Source organism: Athene noctua, chromosome 5 (genome assembly GCF_965140245.1).
Source record: "Athene noctua chromosome 5, bAthNoc1.hap1.1, whole genome shotgun sequence".
NCBI classification, from domain to species: Eukaryota; Metazoa; Chordata; class Aves; order Strigiformes; family Strigidae; genus Athene; species Athene noctua.
The window spans coordinates 48,984,261-49,003,756 of record NC_134041.1 but is presented as its reverse complement, the minus strand read 5'-3'; the positions used below and the strand labels follow the sequence as shown (position 1 = coordinate 49,003,756).

At 35.8% G+C, this 19,496-nt stretch overlaps 1 protein-coding gene across 2 annotated transcripts in view; it reads left to right on the top strand.

Moving 5' to 3' along the window:
• Window positions 1–19,496, top strand: part of PLCE1 (phospholipase C epsilon 1) — a 161,761-nt gene that overhangs the window by 84,928 nt on the left and 57,337 nt on the right. For both annotated transcript variants that reach the window (XM_074907442.1, XM_074907441.1), the window contains exon 4: window positions 15,204–15,520. In XM_074907442.1, coding sequence (XP_074763543.1) covers window positions 15,204–15,520 — 317 coding nt within the window. The remainder of the gene's footprint in view (window positions 1–15,203; window positions 15,521–19,496) is intronic.

The following is a 19,496-nucleotide window of genomic DNA, read 5'->3' as shown; positions in this document are numbered from 1 at the left end:
ATTAAAGTCTTGTGACTGTTTAAAAGAGCTTTTATGTAGTAAGTGTATTAATCCTGTGAAAACCTGTGAATACTTTTATTTTTACAAGGTAACTAGTTATAACAGTATAATACATATAGCTATACTCTGTTTGCTTGAACACAGTTTTGTATAACTATATCTTCATTAATTTGGTTTGCACTAATCCCCAAATGACAGGAACTAAACAAAAACAATTACAGTAAATAATTGCTTATAGCAGGATTTTGTCTGTCAGAACTACAGCAGTTCAATAGTGAGGCTGCAAAAAAGCTTGCATGGGTAAGTATTTAAAGCATTTGTATTCGAGGTAGGAAGAAGTAAACGATAGAGGCAAGTTGTAGATGCTGAAATTTCTACTAAAGTTTGTGTAGTCTGTTGTTTTACTTCTTTCAGCTTCCAGACACGTTCTCTGCAGTCTGCTGTAATCAACTAATCAATCCCTCTATGACTTAAACTTCTGAGTCATTGAACATATTTCAGTTCTGAGGCTGAATCACACATGCTCCTCCACTCTGTAATTTAAATACATCTGAATGAACGAAACAAAATCTTTTCAGGTTTGACTTCTCAGCAGTTCTTGTTACTGTGCTGAGTGCTTTTCTTTAAGCTACATAATATTTTTCCTGTCTCAGGACTATAGATTCTTGGACTTCATAGTTTTGTTAAGCATACCAGCATTTTCTGTTGAGATAGATGCCTGCTTTAGAATGGCTTTTGAGGACATCAGTGAATATCAACAGGCAACTTACTAGTTTATTTGTTTTGTGTCTGTTAGCCTGGTTAAATCATGACTATTGGAATAAACTGAATTGAGAGAGCTAATAGAAACAGAATGGAAATTTCCTAAGCCAAATAGGCTGTTAAGAAGTAGAAAAAAACAAGGGCTATGTGTCTAACTGCTAGATCATACTAAGAAAATGTTACTAATATTATGATTTAAATGAAATAACAAATTGAAAGATTAAGACATATGCTGTAGTATGTCAGGAAATCTGTCATATTCTTTGAGACTAGGCCCATGCCGTTTACTGTAAGACTACTGTTCAGTGAATAATTCAGCTTGAAATATGTTTTTGCTGATTCTCCTAACTTTGCAGATAAAATTTTACATACTGATGTATAGCTCTAGATATAATTTAACCAAATAAATTATGCTGGTTCTGGATATTAAATAATCAAAGAAGCAGTAGCCGAAAGAGTTAATTGGTGGTTCATGATCTGCTCTCCATTATGAGTGCTTTATACAAGGGAATGCATGTACCTAAGGTCATTTGAAGCAGCTGAGAATCTTAAGCATATTTTGTTGATTGCTACATCTACAGGAATTTGAGGATTTCCTTAAATGGAAAATTTACAAATGCATATACAATTGTATGTTTATTCTCTCAATAAGTTCTTTGCTTTCTGATACATTTTTAAACGTTCTAGTTTGTTCATAGAGTAGTGTTTTTCACGTAGTGAGGTTTACCTTTTTGTATAGGAGTAGCAAAATATTCAAGAATTTCTAATAAGCTTAATTTTAGGTCATACCACCATATTTCATGGAAGTTATAAGATGCTCTAGCGTTTGTTGACTTATACATAAAAGTGAATTTTCCTTTTGACTGTAGTAATTTCATATATGAGTTTACGAAGATTTGCCTGCACAGGAGCAGTGCACATTTGCTGACTATTTTCTGAAAATCAAGAAAGATGTGTAAAAAGATTTAAAGGATGAAAGTCACTGCATTATGTCTGACATGTAGATGTTAAAACTAAATAGTATTATGAAGTAAAATACTAGAATTTTATAGAAACTTATTTTTAACTAGGCAAAACTTTTTTTTTTTTTTTTAGTTACTTGTTTGGAATACTAATTATTTCTCCTGGAAAAGTATTTTAAATGTATGCTAACAGCTTTAAATTTTTACAGGATACAGGCAATAAATTCTCAAATAGAGAAATCCTTTTGACCAGTTATATAATCACAAAGAATAATAATGTTTGGTTGTGTTTCCATTTCTACACTTCTTGATTGTACTGTCAAAAGTATTTGTTTTGATGAATACTCTTTCTGTCATAGTTGGACATGTTGAATATGAGAATCTGTTGCTAATACATGTATGCAAATTTTGCCTTTGACTCACCAAGTAACTAGTTTGGTGGGTTACATGTTATCCCAGCTAAACTGCTTCTTACATGTAATTTAACAATTAAACTAAATTCTGTGTTGCCCCCAATAAATCCCATGGATACCTGGTAGCTCACCTGGCCATTTCTGCACTGCATGGCAGTCATGGCTCTCACTGGAGTGGTAAGGGAGCCCAAGATGGTTAGGTCCTTCAGTCACTGGTACAGCCACTGAAATTAAATGACCTTGCATTTGATGTGTTCTATATGGCAGTGGAAGGACTTTGATCATATTAACCTGGGTTTTGCTGAGTTTTGTTTCCCTTTTTCCTCTTAAAGAAATGCTTCCCAGCATCCTTTAAACTGGGCTCCTGGCACAGCCTTTGTGATTCCAGAAACCTTGCTAAGAGTAGCTGGCTAGTAGCAATACTTTCTTAAAAGAAATACTGGCATGATATAATACTTATATAACATCACAAACATGAGTTAATATGATGGGAAATTGTAAAATCATGTTAATCTTTTACAAAAATAGTATATGAATTTCCTTTAGCTTCCCATCATCCTTCCTATGGGAAAAATGAGCTTGTTAAGGATGCCTGCTGTTATAACCCTTTTGAAAGTTTGCTGAAAATTTTTTGAAAGTCTTTGAAAGTAGATATTTGCATTAAAGGATAACTTTTAAAATTACTACTTAAAATTTTGAAAGTGCATTCTAAAATGAGGAATAACTTCTTTCATTGAGCTATGGTAATTGGTGTTTACCAAGTAGGTATTGTACTATGCTGGAGACTTGCATTCAAATTGCAGTTAGGAAAAAATGTGAGACTAGGGGCAACTAAGAGGGTTGCTGCTATTTTAGGCGGAGAGATTGGTTTTACTTTGCCCAAGTCAGAGGAGGATGTAGTCTATACAAGAAAAGAGCTGAATTACTTCCGTTCTGAAACAACACTATGGCAAAAATTTGATTTCCTTCCTCTCTAGTTACAGGCTTTACTTTTCTCAGGCTGAGTTCCTGGGTTATAGTTTAATCCTACATGGAAAATACTAATTTGACTTTTTTTGTACGTTTATAGTCATCTAGTTTTTATAGATACTACATATGCAGCAGTGAGTTTGGAGAAAAGATTATGTCTGGGGCAAGACAAAAAGAACATATACTAATTTACCCCAAAATAAACACGTATTAGGAAAGCCGCCTTTGCTTTTCCTGCACTGATACCTTTGCATGTTGTATATTGTAGGTTTATACATGAGATACTCTGCAGGTGTCTTTGGCCATCTGCATTGTCAGACACTCTTGGAGTTTCCCACAGCTTTCAGCTAGCGTGCAGAGGTAGAGGTAGCTGGCCACAGTGACCATGCACTGTAGGAAATGTGAGAAGAGCCATGCATCTGCTGCATAGCATTGCAAGTGAATATTGTGACTGCAGCCAGGTTACATATTGGGTCATTGTCAGTTAATCATGTATTCATTTTCACATCTTAAATTTCCCCCTCTCTTTTTGACCAGTTCCACTGAATACTCTTAATGTCTCAAGTACTTGTATATACTAGTATGTCTTAAAATATTTATATGCCACTTCTTTAATAAGGAAGTACAAGTGCTGAATGGTTGTGATTTAAGAGTATTATCTTTGCCTTTCACACTGTTGTGAAAACCATTAGTTTATTTCCAGTTCATTATTCTTCTCCATTTTTGGCACCTTCTTAAAACATACATGTCCTTGCTTCATTCACTTATTCTTGTATGAGAGAGTCTTTTCATATTTTCTTCTGCATAGTGAATTTTCAACTTGGAGGTAGAATTACTGCACTGTAATAACTACTTCATTATAGCAGTATAGAATTCACTATTACTATTTGTTAGGTCTTTCTAAATTCTGATACTTTCTATAACAGCACTTTGACAGGCCATTGTTCTTGCTAGGTTCTTCCTGCTGTATACTGCTGACATGAATAATATAAAAATATGATCACAATAGTTTTGTGTTGTTTCAGTACAGTTTTTTGCCTGATGCCTATAGTACATCATGCTGCCTTCTCTTGTTGTGTCTTAGGGCATTTCTTTGCATATGTTAAATTTACATTTTTTGTTTAAATACAGATATATTGGATTATATTTTTGTTTGAAATTTAAAATCTTGGATATCAAATTAAGTTATAGCCAATACAATAATTCTATTCACAAAGGGAATTCATTATCAGGGAATGTTCAGAACATGACAGCAGAACTGTCATCAAAGCTAAGTGGCGAAGGCATAGATTGAAGGGTTTCTGCTACGGTTATGTGGATAAGAAGTTGAATTTGTATTATTCAAATTGTAATATAAAAAAAAAAATGAACAGAATTCCTTAGGAGATCACACAAAGATATTTTGAACACAAGTGCATGATCAACAGTGTTTGCTGTTAGTAGTTCTATTCTCTGTCCTTTTTCTATGAAATACTTATGTGAAGGGCAGATCTCAAACAAACTAGTGTTATGATTCAGCTTAGGTAGCTGCTGAAAGCAGGCCAGAATGATGAAACCTCTGAACTGATCAAACATTTTTTAAGTGTATGAAGTTCCTTTAAAATTCTTTCACTGCTAAGCTTCAGGGCTTAAATCAGGAACATTTTATCAAGTGGTGTTGTTTTTACTGGATGTGACTTGGATTGATTTTGTTCTGATAATCAGTAAGAACAATAACCAAAATGCCTTACACAGCAGATTTGCCTCCTTTGGTTTATGTGGAAAATCTGGTAGCATTTTTCATGCACCGGATTGTCTTGTATAGGAAGATTCAAATGACATGAATCATTAATCATAAAGACTGTACACATATCGGATCTTAATTAATTCTCATGTTATTCCTTGACATAATTGTGCTTAAAATTAATTTCTCAGATTGACATCTAGTCTTCATCTTGTACTGCTAACATCAATGGCAGTTATAGTTTTTGCTTCACTTGGTTTGACACTGAAGCCTTAGTGAATATTCTTGATTGTTTTTACCTTAAAGGTCTATATTTAATGATTGTTTTCCAAAGTGAAAGAGTTTTCATTGAAATAGTTTTTGGATTTAGGAATTCCTGTTCTCTGCAGAATTTGGGGAACTGGACAAGACGGGAATAGAAATTCCTCTTTCCTTGTTACCCTTGAAGCGTCTCTTGTCATGTGTAATCTGGTCTTCAGGGCGAGACCAAAGTAAGGCAGATGTTGTTTGTTACAAAATGTATTTCTGAGGATCCTAAAGCCAAAACTGCGATTTGAGTTTGTGTTTGTGGTAATTGATGAAAGTTGTGCAGCAGAGAAGCAAACTGCAGCAGATCATTAATGAAATGCAAGGATTGTTGTTGTGGAAAGCCTCTCAGAGTAGAAAGGAATGCTTCAAGGCTGAGTCTCTGAAACACAGAAAATACCTGTTGTTTCAGTTTTGTGGTTATTTACATTATGAATGCTATATATTACTGCAACTACAGTCTTTCAAATTTAAAAAGTGCCTGACAAATAAAGAAAATATGAAAAAGTGAGATCATAAACCTCTGCTTTAATGGGTACCTAACTTTATATACATGTTGTTTTTAACATCCTTGTTTTCTATAGGTATATATGTATTCTCAAGTTACATTTTTGTTTTAACTATTCTTCTGTTCTCACTGATTCATAACAGTTGTTTTATTCTTAAAACTGAAAAATTACTTATTTTCTGCTTTATGTAAATGGAAAAAAAAACCCCAAAATAAATTTAATTTTAATCCATCTTGATCAAAATACTCAAATATTGGAACCTGATCTGAGATTCTTGCACTCTGTTTAACCACTGGATATTTCTCCATTGCAGAGTTAACTCAAAGTTGTATGCATTTTCATTTAATTTTGTTCTGTCAGTGCACAGAAACTCCTGCTTTGATTTTGGATGTGCTTTATATCAGTTTTTGTGGGTGAAGTTAAAGCTTGGGTTCTGCTTTAACTCAGACAGTAACTTGTTCATTTTGCAGTGAGAACTATACAGTTTTTTTTCTAGAACACTCTTTTCTTCCAAAGCCAACTCATCAGTCTTCTCTATTGACTATTTCTTTCTTATGTGCTGGAATTTATCTGGTAATTTATATATACATTTGTTTAGCATTTGAACTTCACATTCCATGTGCTATGCTGTATTTATATCCAGCATTTTAAAAGGTCTTGAATACAGATGCTGCATAGAGAATACTCCTGCTAGTGTGTTGCTCAAGTCAATATTCTGGTAGACTACCACTGTGACAACCTTTAGGAGAAAGATTTGTGAAATGTATGTGAAAGTGGAATATTTCTGAAAACATCTCCAGGAGACTGGCAGAGGAGGGGATTTGTTATGCAGGATTTCATTGCAGGAAAATAATGAAAAAGCCGAAACAGTTCAACAGCAAGGGTGGTGGTGTCATATTAACCTCTTTACAGCCTTTCCATGTATCAGTTACGCTGTGATATAAAGGTGTAGATTTACAAGTCAGACGTTACTTCCCTTATTTCCTTCACCCAGCCTTCATCATTGCCTCTGGAGCAATAAAATCCTGTGTCTGCTCTTGCACAGTGCGGGCTGCAGCATGCCACAACAAGGCAGACAGCATGTTGGTATCAAACAGCTTTTGAGATCCAATTTTCAACCAGCCAATCAGACACTCACTGTCTATCTACCAAATTTATAATTAAACCTTCTTCTGGCAGGTGTCTGAAATCAGGATATAGTTTCATGAACTACAGCGATAGGTGAAGGTCCCCTAAAATAGCAGGGCCCAGGTGGCCTGTTGCCAAACATGTAGACTGGAAGCAATAAGGTTGCTTTCTGACTAAACATGTAGATGGTGGATCTCTTCAGACTTTAGGCAATACACACTATATCTCTCCTTAATATCTATGAACATGCCAATATTCAGCCAAACCTTGCATAACACTAAGTGCCCTTTGTAGCTGAGGTATCCATTTACTACTGCAGTAGTCTCGGGGTCTTTTGTTGGGGGATTGCATTCAAAGCCTATTATTTCAGGTGCAGAAGAATGTTTATGGGCTGGGGTTAACCCACAGTATCACACTGATTCTTACACAGGTATTCTGGAAGCATTGCTAATCATCCTGTGTCTGCATGAGGATGCAGTCACAGCTCTTTCCTAGTTGCCCTGAAATGGAAAGGAATCAGGAAATTGGCATCAAATGGGATAAATTTTGTTCTGAGATCTACTACTGGTTTTGCAGTCAAAATTACTGTTACAATGTTACTATGTGCATATTTTTTTTCCAGTGAATATACAGCCAGAAGCAAAACTAAGGGATCCATTTATTATGGACAGGTCTGTGAGAGTTTCTATCAGCTGTAGCCAGTACCAGCCAATCTGCATACAGAGCAGGAAATGGTTGGTTAAATGTGTTGACAGTATATGGTAATTCAGAGACAAGCAGCCAAGTTCTTCTTTTGTACGCTGCAAAATATTTCCGTGAATGACTCAAGCTAACGGAGTGGTAAAAGCCCTGGGATACACTGCCAGAAATCTGAGCAGCAGTGTAGATGTAATTACACAGGGCAGTGTGTAGCTGTACACTGGGGATGATGGGAGGCAGGCATGGCAGTCTCAGGTGTGGTGAAATTATGGTGATAGTTTAAATTCCTTCCATACAATGTCAGTGCTTATATACATGGTTTACAACCAGGATCTTCTGAATCCAACCACAGAGTTTAAATGCATTTTCAAGTAAGGATTATTATGTAATTGTTAATTTAAAGTTAATATATTAAGAAATACTTCACGTTGATCTTTTTAAACTTTAAAATCTGAATGAATGTTTTTCTGTGCGTAGGTTTTACACTATGAGAGTGTTTGTCCACAACTTTTGTGGTTAAAAATGAAAAAGAAATTCTTTCCTATGCATATACATCTTAACTGTCCTGATAAATATGTCATTTGTTTAGTCAAATTTGTTTCAAGTCAGAAATGATATAAGCAGGTTGTATCTCTAACTATACAGTACTTTCAGTTTTTTTCTGGGATTTCATTTGACTGATGGTATAACTGCAAAAGATAAAAAAGAGCACATCGTTCAGAATTTGGTTTTCCAAACTGAACCCTTTGCCATTTCCTAAAGCAAGAAGTGATTTTAGGAGTAAGTGGTTATTGTTACAAGCCCTACACATCTTTCTGTTTGCCAGATTCCACTGTGTCGGTCAGTTAATGAGACAGGATTTTGTAGTATACAATTTTAATTTCATTCAGTTATACCTCAACATGATTGCTGCCTTTTTGAAAAATTATCTCTAGAGGTTTCATAACTCTATTCAATAATAAAATCTCAGTCTCGTTAGAAATATCTGTGTGTTATAGTTTCATAGTGATCTATTTCCAGAGAAATTCTGTTCTTCAGGTGATCTCTACCTTTTTCTTTTTTCCTTTGTACTGTAGAAACTATTGTTCTTTTCACCTGGCCCATTGTTATGACTTGCTGCTGCTCCACCAGAGATCACCTTCTCCAATGTCTTGCTATTACCATGATCAAAATAAACTCAAAGCAGGTATTCTCAAAATAGCTGTGAAGTTTGCTGTTTCTATTCCAAACCTGAAAAAGAACTTGTGTCCCCAGAGTGTGTCTGTAATATTAATTGGTCTAATAAAAGATTATTTTCCGTACAGATCCTGGATAAATTAATCTTTTCTTCAATTAATCATCTGGGAATCTTCCTTTGCTCAGAGTATTATCTTCTGCTTACTGATGCTCAGGTTATACTGAACTCCAGTTCTATTTAGTGCAAGTACCCTGTAGCTCCAGAGCTCCCCTGCTAATAATTTACAGTGCATGCTGATATGCAGTTTTAAGAGGTAGCTCTTATTGCTAGATTTAGGGATAGAGCATGTGCATCTTCTGATTCTTTGGTTACTTGACTCATAAGTAAATTTGAAGAATAAATGCGTTCTGTTAAATGCAGTGGTTTCTACAGTGAAATTGAACTCGAACTTGATACTGTTCTGTGGCAAGCTTCCCACTGAGTTTAATATCAGGCCCTTTGATACTGGAGTGAGTTGTTTGCAGTCAAAACTGATAACAGTGAATTCATGTTCATTAAAAAAGAGATGTTTTTAATTATACAGAAGAGGAACAGGAAATTAACAAAAGCTTGTTGGTTTGGTTATTATGGTACTGAGATATGTCACATCCAAGGGACAGCAAAATAATGCTCTCCTGGTTATGCTGATCTTTATCTGAAGCTGGTGTTCAATTAAACTGTCATATATTACATACGTAGGTGTCTTCTGATTGGGGGAGTTTTTAATTGCATTTTTCTTCATTTTTGAACAGAACACTTCTGTATTGTATATATTGGCAGTTGTTCACTTGTGGCTCTTTCTAAATTTTTTTTTCCCATGGTCTGCTTTTATTTTCTCACTGTAAACATAATCCATATGTTCTCTTAAAGCATATGAACAGTTTGGATGATGTCTGTAGCATGGCTTGTTAAAAAGGCTTCTATCACATCCATTATTGCATTACCTTTTAATACCAGCTGAGGAAAAAAAATCCTCTTAAGATGTTTGTGTAATTTCAGTCACAGTAGTATAATTTCACAGAAGCAAAGTTTGTTATCAAAAAAGCAACTGAGTTTCAAGATGTTATAGTAGCTTGAATAACTATTTTTTTTCTTACAGCTATTGAAATCTGTTTTCTGCTTTGGAACACACAGTTTGTCATAATCACAGGATCTCCCCCCAGTAGTTTTCTAGAGAGTGAGCACTTTCTTAGTGATTGTAATTTTCACTTTACTGCTTTCAAACTGCTCTTTTTTGAATGTATAGACAGAATACTTATAGAGAGAATAGTGTAGAAAGAAAAGCAACATAGAAATAAAACCAAGACACAGATCTGGTTAATCTCATTTGTCAATTCATCAAACTCTGTTAAATGTAAATTTTAATCTTTTTGGAAGGTTTACTCTTTTGAGCTTGTGCTCATTTAAAAAATACGGTGGCTTTTCCCTGAGTGTACTCTCATACGCATAGCACATTCCTACAACTATCAAATGTAAGAGTTGTGTTTGAGTTAGGATGAAGGTGCTTCTGTACCAGTGTCCTTACTTGGTCACAATTCACATGGAAAGCAAAGTGATTTTATCAAAGTACAAATTGCATGGTTGGCAACTGTAATTTTGCACAGGATTAGCACTTTTGACATTGGTGTGGTTAGAGTTGAGGCTATATTTATTTTCCTCTGTCTTTGTATGAATTCCACTTACTTTTCTCAAAGCCAGTCCTGAATTTCTGCTTAGAGAAAATTGATGGCAACAGCCAAACAGTTATATTGTATATTAATAAATAATCTGTGTGCATGATGAAATAAAATTTAATAAATAAGCTCATTTTAATTTTAGCTTTACAAGAAATATGATAATTGTACAGATAATTTTGCTGTTATTGTTAGGACATATCACATGTCATATGTCTACTGTGTTTAGTAGAGCATACAAATGCGGAAAAATGGTATGAATGATTACATATAACACTAGCAGTATTTTTCATGGTTTTGTTTATAAAAGTTTCTTTATATTTTTCTTTAAAGTGAACTCTGTTTTTCATATTAAAAAAATGCTGACTCAATCTCGTGCTGATATAACAAACAAACATAATATGGTTCAACAGAGAAAAACACCAGAAAAAAATACACATAGTTCTTACATACATACTTGAAATTTATTTTTTCAGTATAGATTTAATAGAGCCTATACATATACAAGATGTATGGAAATTTTAAGTAATAAAGGCTGAGTTAAGTTGAAGTTAATCTGTTGATGGATGTTGATGTTAGAGTTGATGATGATCCTAGGCTGTGTAATACTCTGAAGCAGGCATTCTGCATTTTTCTCCCATTCTTGAATAGATTATTCTTTTGTTAGAGAAGATGACTCCTTTTTGTTCGTATGTGTATCAGCAATGATTAAGTCAACCCACATGAGTCTCTTTTTAAAGCTATGCAGGGGTTATCTTGTTTTGATTAATAAAAGCAGTATTTGCTATTTAAAAGATTACCTACTTCAGCTGTTTATCAGGATAAGTAAAGCTATCAATTCTAGCTTTAGACAACTTGCAGATGGATAATTAGGGTCCTCGTTTTCTTCTACTAGTTTTAGTATTAACTTGATGTGGTAGAGCACAGAGAATAATAGCATTTACTGCAGCAGCATCTAGTTTTAGTGAGGACTGTATCCTGCCTTAACTCATAACAATCTACTGTGATTTTGGCCTGAAAGCAGTTCCATTCTGCAAGTTAATCTAAAGACCCGTTTTTTCTTTGAAGCACCAAGAGATATGATCTGTTTCCTGAAGAACATAAACTGACAACACAAAGCCAGAGGAATTGTGGATGAGACTGGTTAGGGAGTTTTATAGCAGAAACAGAGAAGTGCAGATCAGTTCCTGGCGTGAAAAATGATAAAAGTCTCGGACACAAAAAGGAGACAAAAAAAACCTCCAGAAAAAAAGGAGTTTGTTACTGGCAAATAAAAAGAGAGAATGAAAAAGGAGTAGACTTTTGTGCACAGTGTAAATCATGGAGGGTGGTGAAGTTGAGAATGAGTATCCTGGATTTTCGATGATAAAACACAGAAGACTGGAATGAGGAAAGATAAAAAATCAGAATCTGGAGATATGAAGTATGTCGACAACTAAGACTTGCAAAGAAGTGAATTATGGGTGAAAGAAACATTTATAGGTGTAGAAATAGTCAACAGAAATAAGTTATATTTCCACTTTTGCAGTATTTATATCCATCCTTTAGCCATGAGCTGTGAACCTTCATAATTCTGTTTGGCTTGTGCGCCTCTCCTTGGTTATCTGCTGCACTCTTGCTGCAGCAACTTGTTCAATGGAGTCTTACATTAAAGACACAGCACTTATTTAGTTCTTCCAGTTTAATGGTAAATTGAGAAATGATACTTTGTAATTGAGTTTTTAAATCAGGAAGAGTTTTATTTTCTCTTTTCTTCTAAATCCAGCAATACCAATGGCTGATCTTGTTCAGTCTGTGACTTGATCATCTTGGCTTAGCTTCCACAAAAAGATTTTTCTTTTTGACAGCTTCATTTTCCTGGTAGAATGAAGCTAGCTTGTGAAGCCTTTGTTACTGAATATGATGATTTCATTAAAGGTAGTGTCATTAAAAGCTTTCAAAATTCCTGCGTTAACTCTCTGCTGGATTTGATCAATGGGAAGTCAGTCTAGTGAAATAAAATTCAAATGGTACGCTCCTAGTAGTTTCTGTCAGTCCAGAGATACACTGTGGAGCCACCTTCTTACCTCTGGTCACTTCAGTGTATTGGACCTTGTTTTTAAATGTGAGAAGTTGTAATAAAAGGAGCTTGAAGGCAGATTATACTTAGGCAAGGCAGCGTGCAATAGTATCATGAACAGTGTCTTAGTCTCTTGCAAACTCAGTGTCAGCCTTTGCCAGATGTTGAGGTCTTTGAGCAAAACTCAAGTTCTGAGACAATGTTGAATGTAGATCTCCTGAAAGTGTGAATGTGGGTGGGTTTTGTACTTGGTACCATAATGGAGAAGGTGAATTATTGAGAATGCACACCTAAATCTAGTCAGCAAGCAGTGCATCAAGGAACAGCTAATTTTCATTTGCACGTTTTCTCTCTTCCATCAGTCACTACTTGACTGGGCACTCCTTATACAGTTATGCCTTCCTTTCCTACTATATTAATAGATATACGGTGTTTATAACTGTAGTTATGAAATATGTTAAATTTGTAAAGCAACAGTATTTCTGTGGCATTGCATTGTCCATGCTGCTTGCTGTCCTGACTCCTACGTTATGTGATCCCCTGCAGCTGAGCCAGGTTCTGAGCTGTCTGTTCCAACTGTCCTGTCCTGACCTTAGTGTTCTCTCCAGAGCTTGGATGCCACTGACAGCTACAACTTGTTAGCAGCTGGGATATGTTAGTTGCCTTCTGGTGCAGTTTCATCTGAAAAGGATCCACTTTGTGTGCTCAAAGACTGTAAACTAAAGCATAGTGAGGATGTTTGGGAGATTCACTTCAGAAGTGCATCTGTGATCTAAAATAAATTGATAACATAGACACAACTTTTACAACCTCAGTTTCAGCAGTGAGGCACGGGAGAGGCTGGTACAGGCTTTACTTTCTCTGCCTTCTCCTGGCTGGCAGGGTGCCGTGTATTTCCATGGAAAGTCCTTTAGTGAGAAGAGTTGTCATGCATGGGGGTCAGTGAGGCACTGTGACTTCTACGGAGCAGTTGGGTGGTAGCGGATGGTTGCCATCATGCTTTTCCTATCCTCCTCTTTCTGAGATAATGCTGGTTGCAACAGTGACAGTTTGGTCCATATATGCAAAGCACTGTGCAAATATACAGTCCCTGTAATATAAAATGAACATTATATTTTGCATTGCTTTTATCTTGGCATAAGCTTATGGTCTGTTGCAAAGTGAAGAACGGTGCAAATGAGCTTTAAGAGCTTTTTCTATGAAACCTTTCCGAATTGTTCCACGCAGATTGAAGTAGAAAACAGAATTGGTGTCTCATATAGAATCAAAGCAAGCAAGACTGAAAGGAAGCCCAGAAACTCACCATGCTTCACCTGCTGCCCAGAACAGGATTGACGTGTCAATGTGGTGTTTTTAACTGTCTTTTTTTCCCCCTGATCTTTCTTGCAGGAGTTTCAGAGTCAGAGATTTCTTGATATCTGCAGATACTGTACAACACTATGCTCTCCTTGAAGTTATACGCGTTCCTTGCTATGTAACCAGGATATTGCTTGTTGCAAACATTACTTTTTCTCTCTAGTCTAGATACAGAAATAATTACTCTCTGACTCTTCAGAAGCCTTTTATGTATTTGAAAATTTCTCAACAGGTTCTGTTAGTCCAAAGGCTTTATTTAGGGCTGCTATAATTTCTCTTTTGACTTTAAGTAGGATATATTAAGGTAATTTTCTGTCTTTTTAGCTTCCCACTGACAATAGAGTTTGCATAAAATGGATGTAACGGAGAAAACATAATGTTTTTAGGTTTATTATAAGAGAATGTATTGTAATCTGTCATTATGAATTCGGGATTTCTTTTAGAGAACAAAAAGGATGTTTGCTCCCTCTATTAAATGAGAGTTTACTGATATAAAAAAATGCAAGCTAAAGGACAGATCTGGAGTTTTACCTCCATTACATGTGCAAAAAATCTCTAAAGATATTTTGTGAAGCAATGCAAAAAAAATAAGCTCCTTTTCCTGGGAAAGAAGAAGAGCACAGAATATACTACTATGTCTGTTTATACATTTAAGTAATTCTTGAAAAATTATTGTTCAGAGAACCCATTCTAAACTTATCTAGTCAGAAGACTCATGCTCACTGTTTTGGAATCACTGTGTTGATGTTTCAGGCTTCCCACATGGTCTTACAAAGCTTGGCTTCTTCCTTCTTAGGAAAAGTTTTATTTTTCAAGGGACATCACTGCTAGGGTATTATAAAACTACCATGAATGTTTTGTAATAATGGATAAAGCATGCATACTAGCAAATATATGCATTTTCTCAGAGGAATGAGTTTCACAGTGCAGTGAGCTCAGATAAATTGTATCTTTACAGCAAGAGGAATATGAAGAAAAATGCTGACCCATGTGGGTTTTATGTGATCATTATACATTATTTCTCGTGGCAGTAGAGTCCTGATGTCCCAGTCAAGGTCTCATACCCCTTTGTATGACAGACTCTTAGTATGGAGGCAAGGCAGAGCCACACCCTGCCCAGATGATCTTTTTATTTGAAGTTTTGACAAGACTGCAGGTGACTGAAGCAGGCATTTGGGTAAGTCAGGAAGCAAGCATGTTTTGGCAGGTAGCCCCAGCTACCAGCTATCCATAGAGATATGCAGGAAGACCCCAACCAAAAGGATGTATTAGGTTGTTTAAATATATAGTAGTTAAGATATAACGTACTGCTGCATATAGGAATGAACAGTTTAACAGAACAAAAAGAACAAGTTGTCTTTCTTTTGCACAGACCAGTCCAAGAGTTAAAGGCGAAACCTAGTAAATCTTTCATTTGTTTTGTTTTAGAACGTCAAGCCTGTACATCTATGGCTGGCTCCAGCATCCTTCCCTCCAACACGGCTGGTATCAGTAAAGAGCTGATTGAACTGCAGCACCTCATCCAGTTCCCCGAGGAGGTTGCCAGCATTCTGACCGAGCAGGAGCAGGAGCTCTACCGGAAGGTCTTGCCCATTGACTACCTCTGCTTTTTAACCAGGGATTTGGGTAATGCTGAATGTCAAAGCAAGCTACCATCTATTAAAGCTTCCATATCTGCTACTATTCTTTCTTCCCCCAATGATGAACATAATGCTGTAGAAGATCTTGTGACAAGGTTTAATGAGGTAAGACAAAACTATTAAATTACTTTTCATAAGCATTATTACCTGATTTGCAAGTTAGTTATTCCCTATATCTCTCAGAGCTGAATTTAGCTGTAATGACAAATTTTTAAAACATAAGTTAAGATGACCAAGGGGTTTAGCTAAATAACTTCCACAGAATTTAATAGGAGTTATGTGACTGATTTGCTCAGTGAGTTTGGAAAACTGCAGCCTAAGTTTTTCTTGCACATTGTAAAGTAAACAGGAAGGAAAAAATGACAGACTTTTATTTCTTTGTGTTTATATTGACAGTATGGGGTATACTTTCAGTCAGTTTATTATTTTGTTCAGGAGCTGGAGTTTTATTTATTTGTTTTGGATTTTTGTAGACTAAGCATGATCTTCGGAGTCAGCACAGAAGTATTATAAACTAGAAGTTTCTGTATTCTGAATAATACAGCTACACTAATCTGCACTAGTTATTTATTTATTTAATCACTGTGTGTCTTGAATGGTTTTATACAAAGAAGTATCATTTGGCATGACACATTTCCATAAGCCAAATCATGAGTTCTTTACTGAGATTTTACTTTATTCTTAGTGAAGTGGTCTTCTGATGATCTTAATAGAGAATTGATCAAGGATTGAGAAAACTCTAAAAAAAATCCACACCAAAACCCCAACTCAAAACAAATACACACACCCCACCCCCCCACCCCCTAAATAAAACCTCGGGTTTTAGGTGCAGAAAAATGTAACAAGTTCATTCGTTCTTTTTTGTGTGAACTGTATGCAATGTTAGCAGTTTCTGGATTCATGAAAGTGAAATAAAATGAAGATAGTCTTGACTTATGCTCTTCTAGTTTGTTATCCACTGCATTCTTATGCTATAATAAGAGATGAAAATTGTGCAGTTATCAAAAGACAGCACAAAATTAAGTAGATAGAGCAGAATATGTATGAACCCCCAGTGAACTTTCTCTTTCCTGGGCAAATAAGGATCAGTGACTGAATATTTAGTATGTTTTGAGGTGTTCCTGTTGCTTCCATGTGATCAAGATTTAGGAAATAAATAGTGTAAATAGCTGGCCTTGCTCACCTAATTCCATTATGGGAACATAAAAGTTGCAGCTACTATACTGAGTCTTTAGACAGAACCTAACAATTGTTTAAACTGGTTCTAGTTACTGTATTTAGGAAAAGACTGTGGCTGGTGCATAACTGGAGAGGAATCTAGCTGCTGACGCAGCTAGGGTCCGTCCTGTGGTGTTTCTCTTATGGTGATCGCTATAGTGAAAAAGGCGAAGTGGTCAAGCTCTAGTATGACCTGGTGAGGCACAGTGCTAGAGCAGTTTGTACGACATTTTGCTGTTAGCAGTACAAATTTGATTGACTGTCTTGTGTTTTGACACTGCAGTCACAGGATTGAAGAGCAGGTAGGTGGTAAAGAAGTCTTGTCAGAAATGACTGAGACTATTCCATATCAATGAGAATATTAACATTAAAGTTGCCTTTTGGTAAAGTAGTCAACATTATCTTTTAGTGTTAGAGGTTTGATTTTGCAGTTTTTATACTCTAACAGTACTTGTTCGGTAATGCTAGAGGGTAATTCTTCATATAATTTGAATTAATTTCTGAGTATCTGGTGCATAAATTATATAATATTGAATGCAATTGATTTTAAAGTATAATCTGAAATAATTTTTTTAAAACATGGATGTTACATGTTTAAATGGAGTTATTGCACAATATTCACTGCTTGTAATAAATCACTATTTTGCTATCTGCTTTATCATATGGTGGAGTATATCAGTTGCCATAGCCAGTCACAAGCATGAACTTTCAAAATGTCTTTGTTTATAAATGGCAAGAAAATTCTTGTGCAAAGAGTCATGTTTTTGTTGGCAAAAGTCAGTGAGCACTTGCTGATTTTTTTGGCACTGCCTATAGAAATACTGAAGGGTATTTATAATGTGGGAGCCAGAATGACTTTTAGGATGACAGACTTCTGATACATGATGGGAAATAATATTTTTATGCCATTGTTCTCTTAAATGAGCAATTATAGTATATGAAGGATTTCATAAAGCAGTATGCTTTTTAGTAATTTTTCTGACACTTACTACATATTAATGAGGAACACTTTATAACACTTGTTTAAAATGACAGTCAATAATTGCCGAAGAATTGCAGAACTGAATGAGAAATCAGTTGCCCTCTGCAGTAGGTAAAGTTGCTACTTGAAGACAGTTAACATGGCTGAATGTGCAATAAGTAACTGCTGTTATTTTTCCTACTCAATTCTCATGTGCGGAGAAGTGTATTAGTGGGCATACTGTCTAACACTGGATGAAGCCTGTAATGTGCATTTGCTTTTGCTGTGTGACCTGGGTAATGTGTTTTGACTTAAATTACTGGAAGTGATTCAGTGATCATATTAATGCTGATGATGCATCAAGAACACTTCCTAAAATTTTTTTTCGGTAGAAGGACAGGATGACAGTAGCTGGAGCTTTTGCCAACTAAAGTGTTTCATTATATCTGTAGCTTGTTTTAACATCTTGAGAATCTTGCAAGATTTCTGAAAATTATTGAGTGTCTTAGTATGACAGTGGAAAGACATTTTTCTCAGATACTCTTGTTCTGAGATTGCAGCATTGTGAGCCTGATGAGAGGAGATGAAAGTGTAAAAAGGATCAAAAAAAAAATCAGAAATCAGGTTAAGAAGCATATAGCTAGAAATCTGCATCACAAGTAACTTAACACCAAGGAGAATAGTTGTGGCTGTGCCTCAGGCCAGAAGGACTTTGTGTTGAAGTGTAGTGTGTGAGCCCGTTCCTTGACAAGGTTTGAATAGGTTTTTGGCCAGCCAGACATTAAGTGGTATCTTAGTGCTACCGAGTGACAGTGCAAAAAATAAGTAGTGATAGGTGGTATAAATTTAATTTGTGGGCCTTGCCTGATTTTTTTTTTTTAATAAGAGCTCTATTCCTGCTTTACAGGCAAAGTAACCAACTGAAATGTGTAGGTGAACTCCTCTGTGCTTTGAGCTTGTCTTTGTGGCAAAGTTTCCACAGCCTGCTTACACCTTGCCTGAAGAGCCACACAATTTGTTTTTAACCTGCAACAACCTGAACATACTTGTCACAGTGTCAGTGTCTGCTTGGGGTGTCAGTGGACTGAGCCCTCTATATTATGGAAGAGGTACCATTCCTTCACCTCAGGAACTGTGATAAGTGCTCACCTTGCCCTATTTTGCGTGGCTTAAGTGTATGCTTTGACCCTAAATTCAGGGGTACAGCAAGGAACTCTATTGCAGCTGGAGATACCTTTATTTGTCACAGATACTGGATGAAACTGAGTGGCTTTTGTTTCTGATATATGAAGATCTTCAAAAAGTAAACATAGATTGGAGAGATAATTACCTTTATTAATATTCACAAAAGATGAAAATTATAGCAGTCTAGATCCTCTTAATGTATACAGTTTTTTCTTTTCACTGTCAAGAATGGTAGGGAAGAAAGTAGTAGTAGTGTAAGTAATGTAGAGACATGAAAGATGGATAGCATGGATTAAACCTACTGTCAAGCACTCCACAAACATGCAACTGGCAAATCCTGTGCTGCTGAGACTGGGAAACAGAAACTGCCTTTGTTTAAGAGACCATGGTTATTGCTTAGGCCTGACAGTAACTAGAGAGGATTCAGGCATTATGTATTTCCCCATGTCTTTTTGTCATGGGTTTCCAAGTAGCAGTTTATTACCTATTATGTTAATCAAGGTGGCTGACATGGCAAGGAGCTTGACCACCCAATGTTTAAAAAAATATCTTGTGAGAAAGGTCAGTCATGAATGGTCTACTTGAATCCCACAAAATGGGATGGAATACTTTCTCAGATTATATTTAATTTGTATTTGAAAAGTTTTGGGTTATTCCAGCTCTCAAGTCTTCACAGACATTCACAGGGAAATAAAATATTCACAGGAATATAAGAAT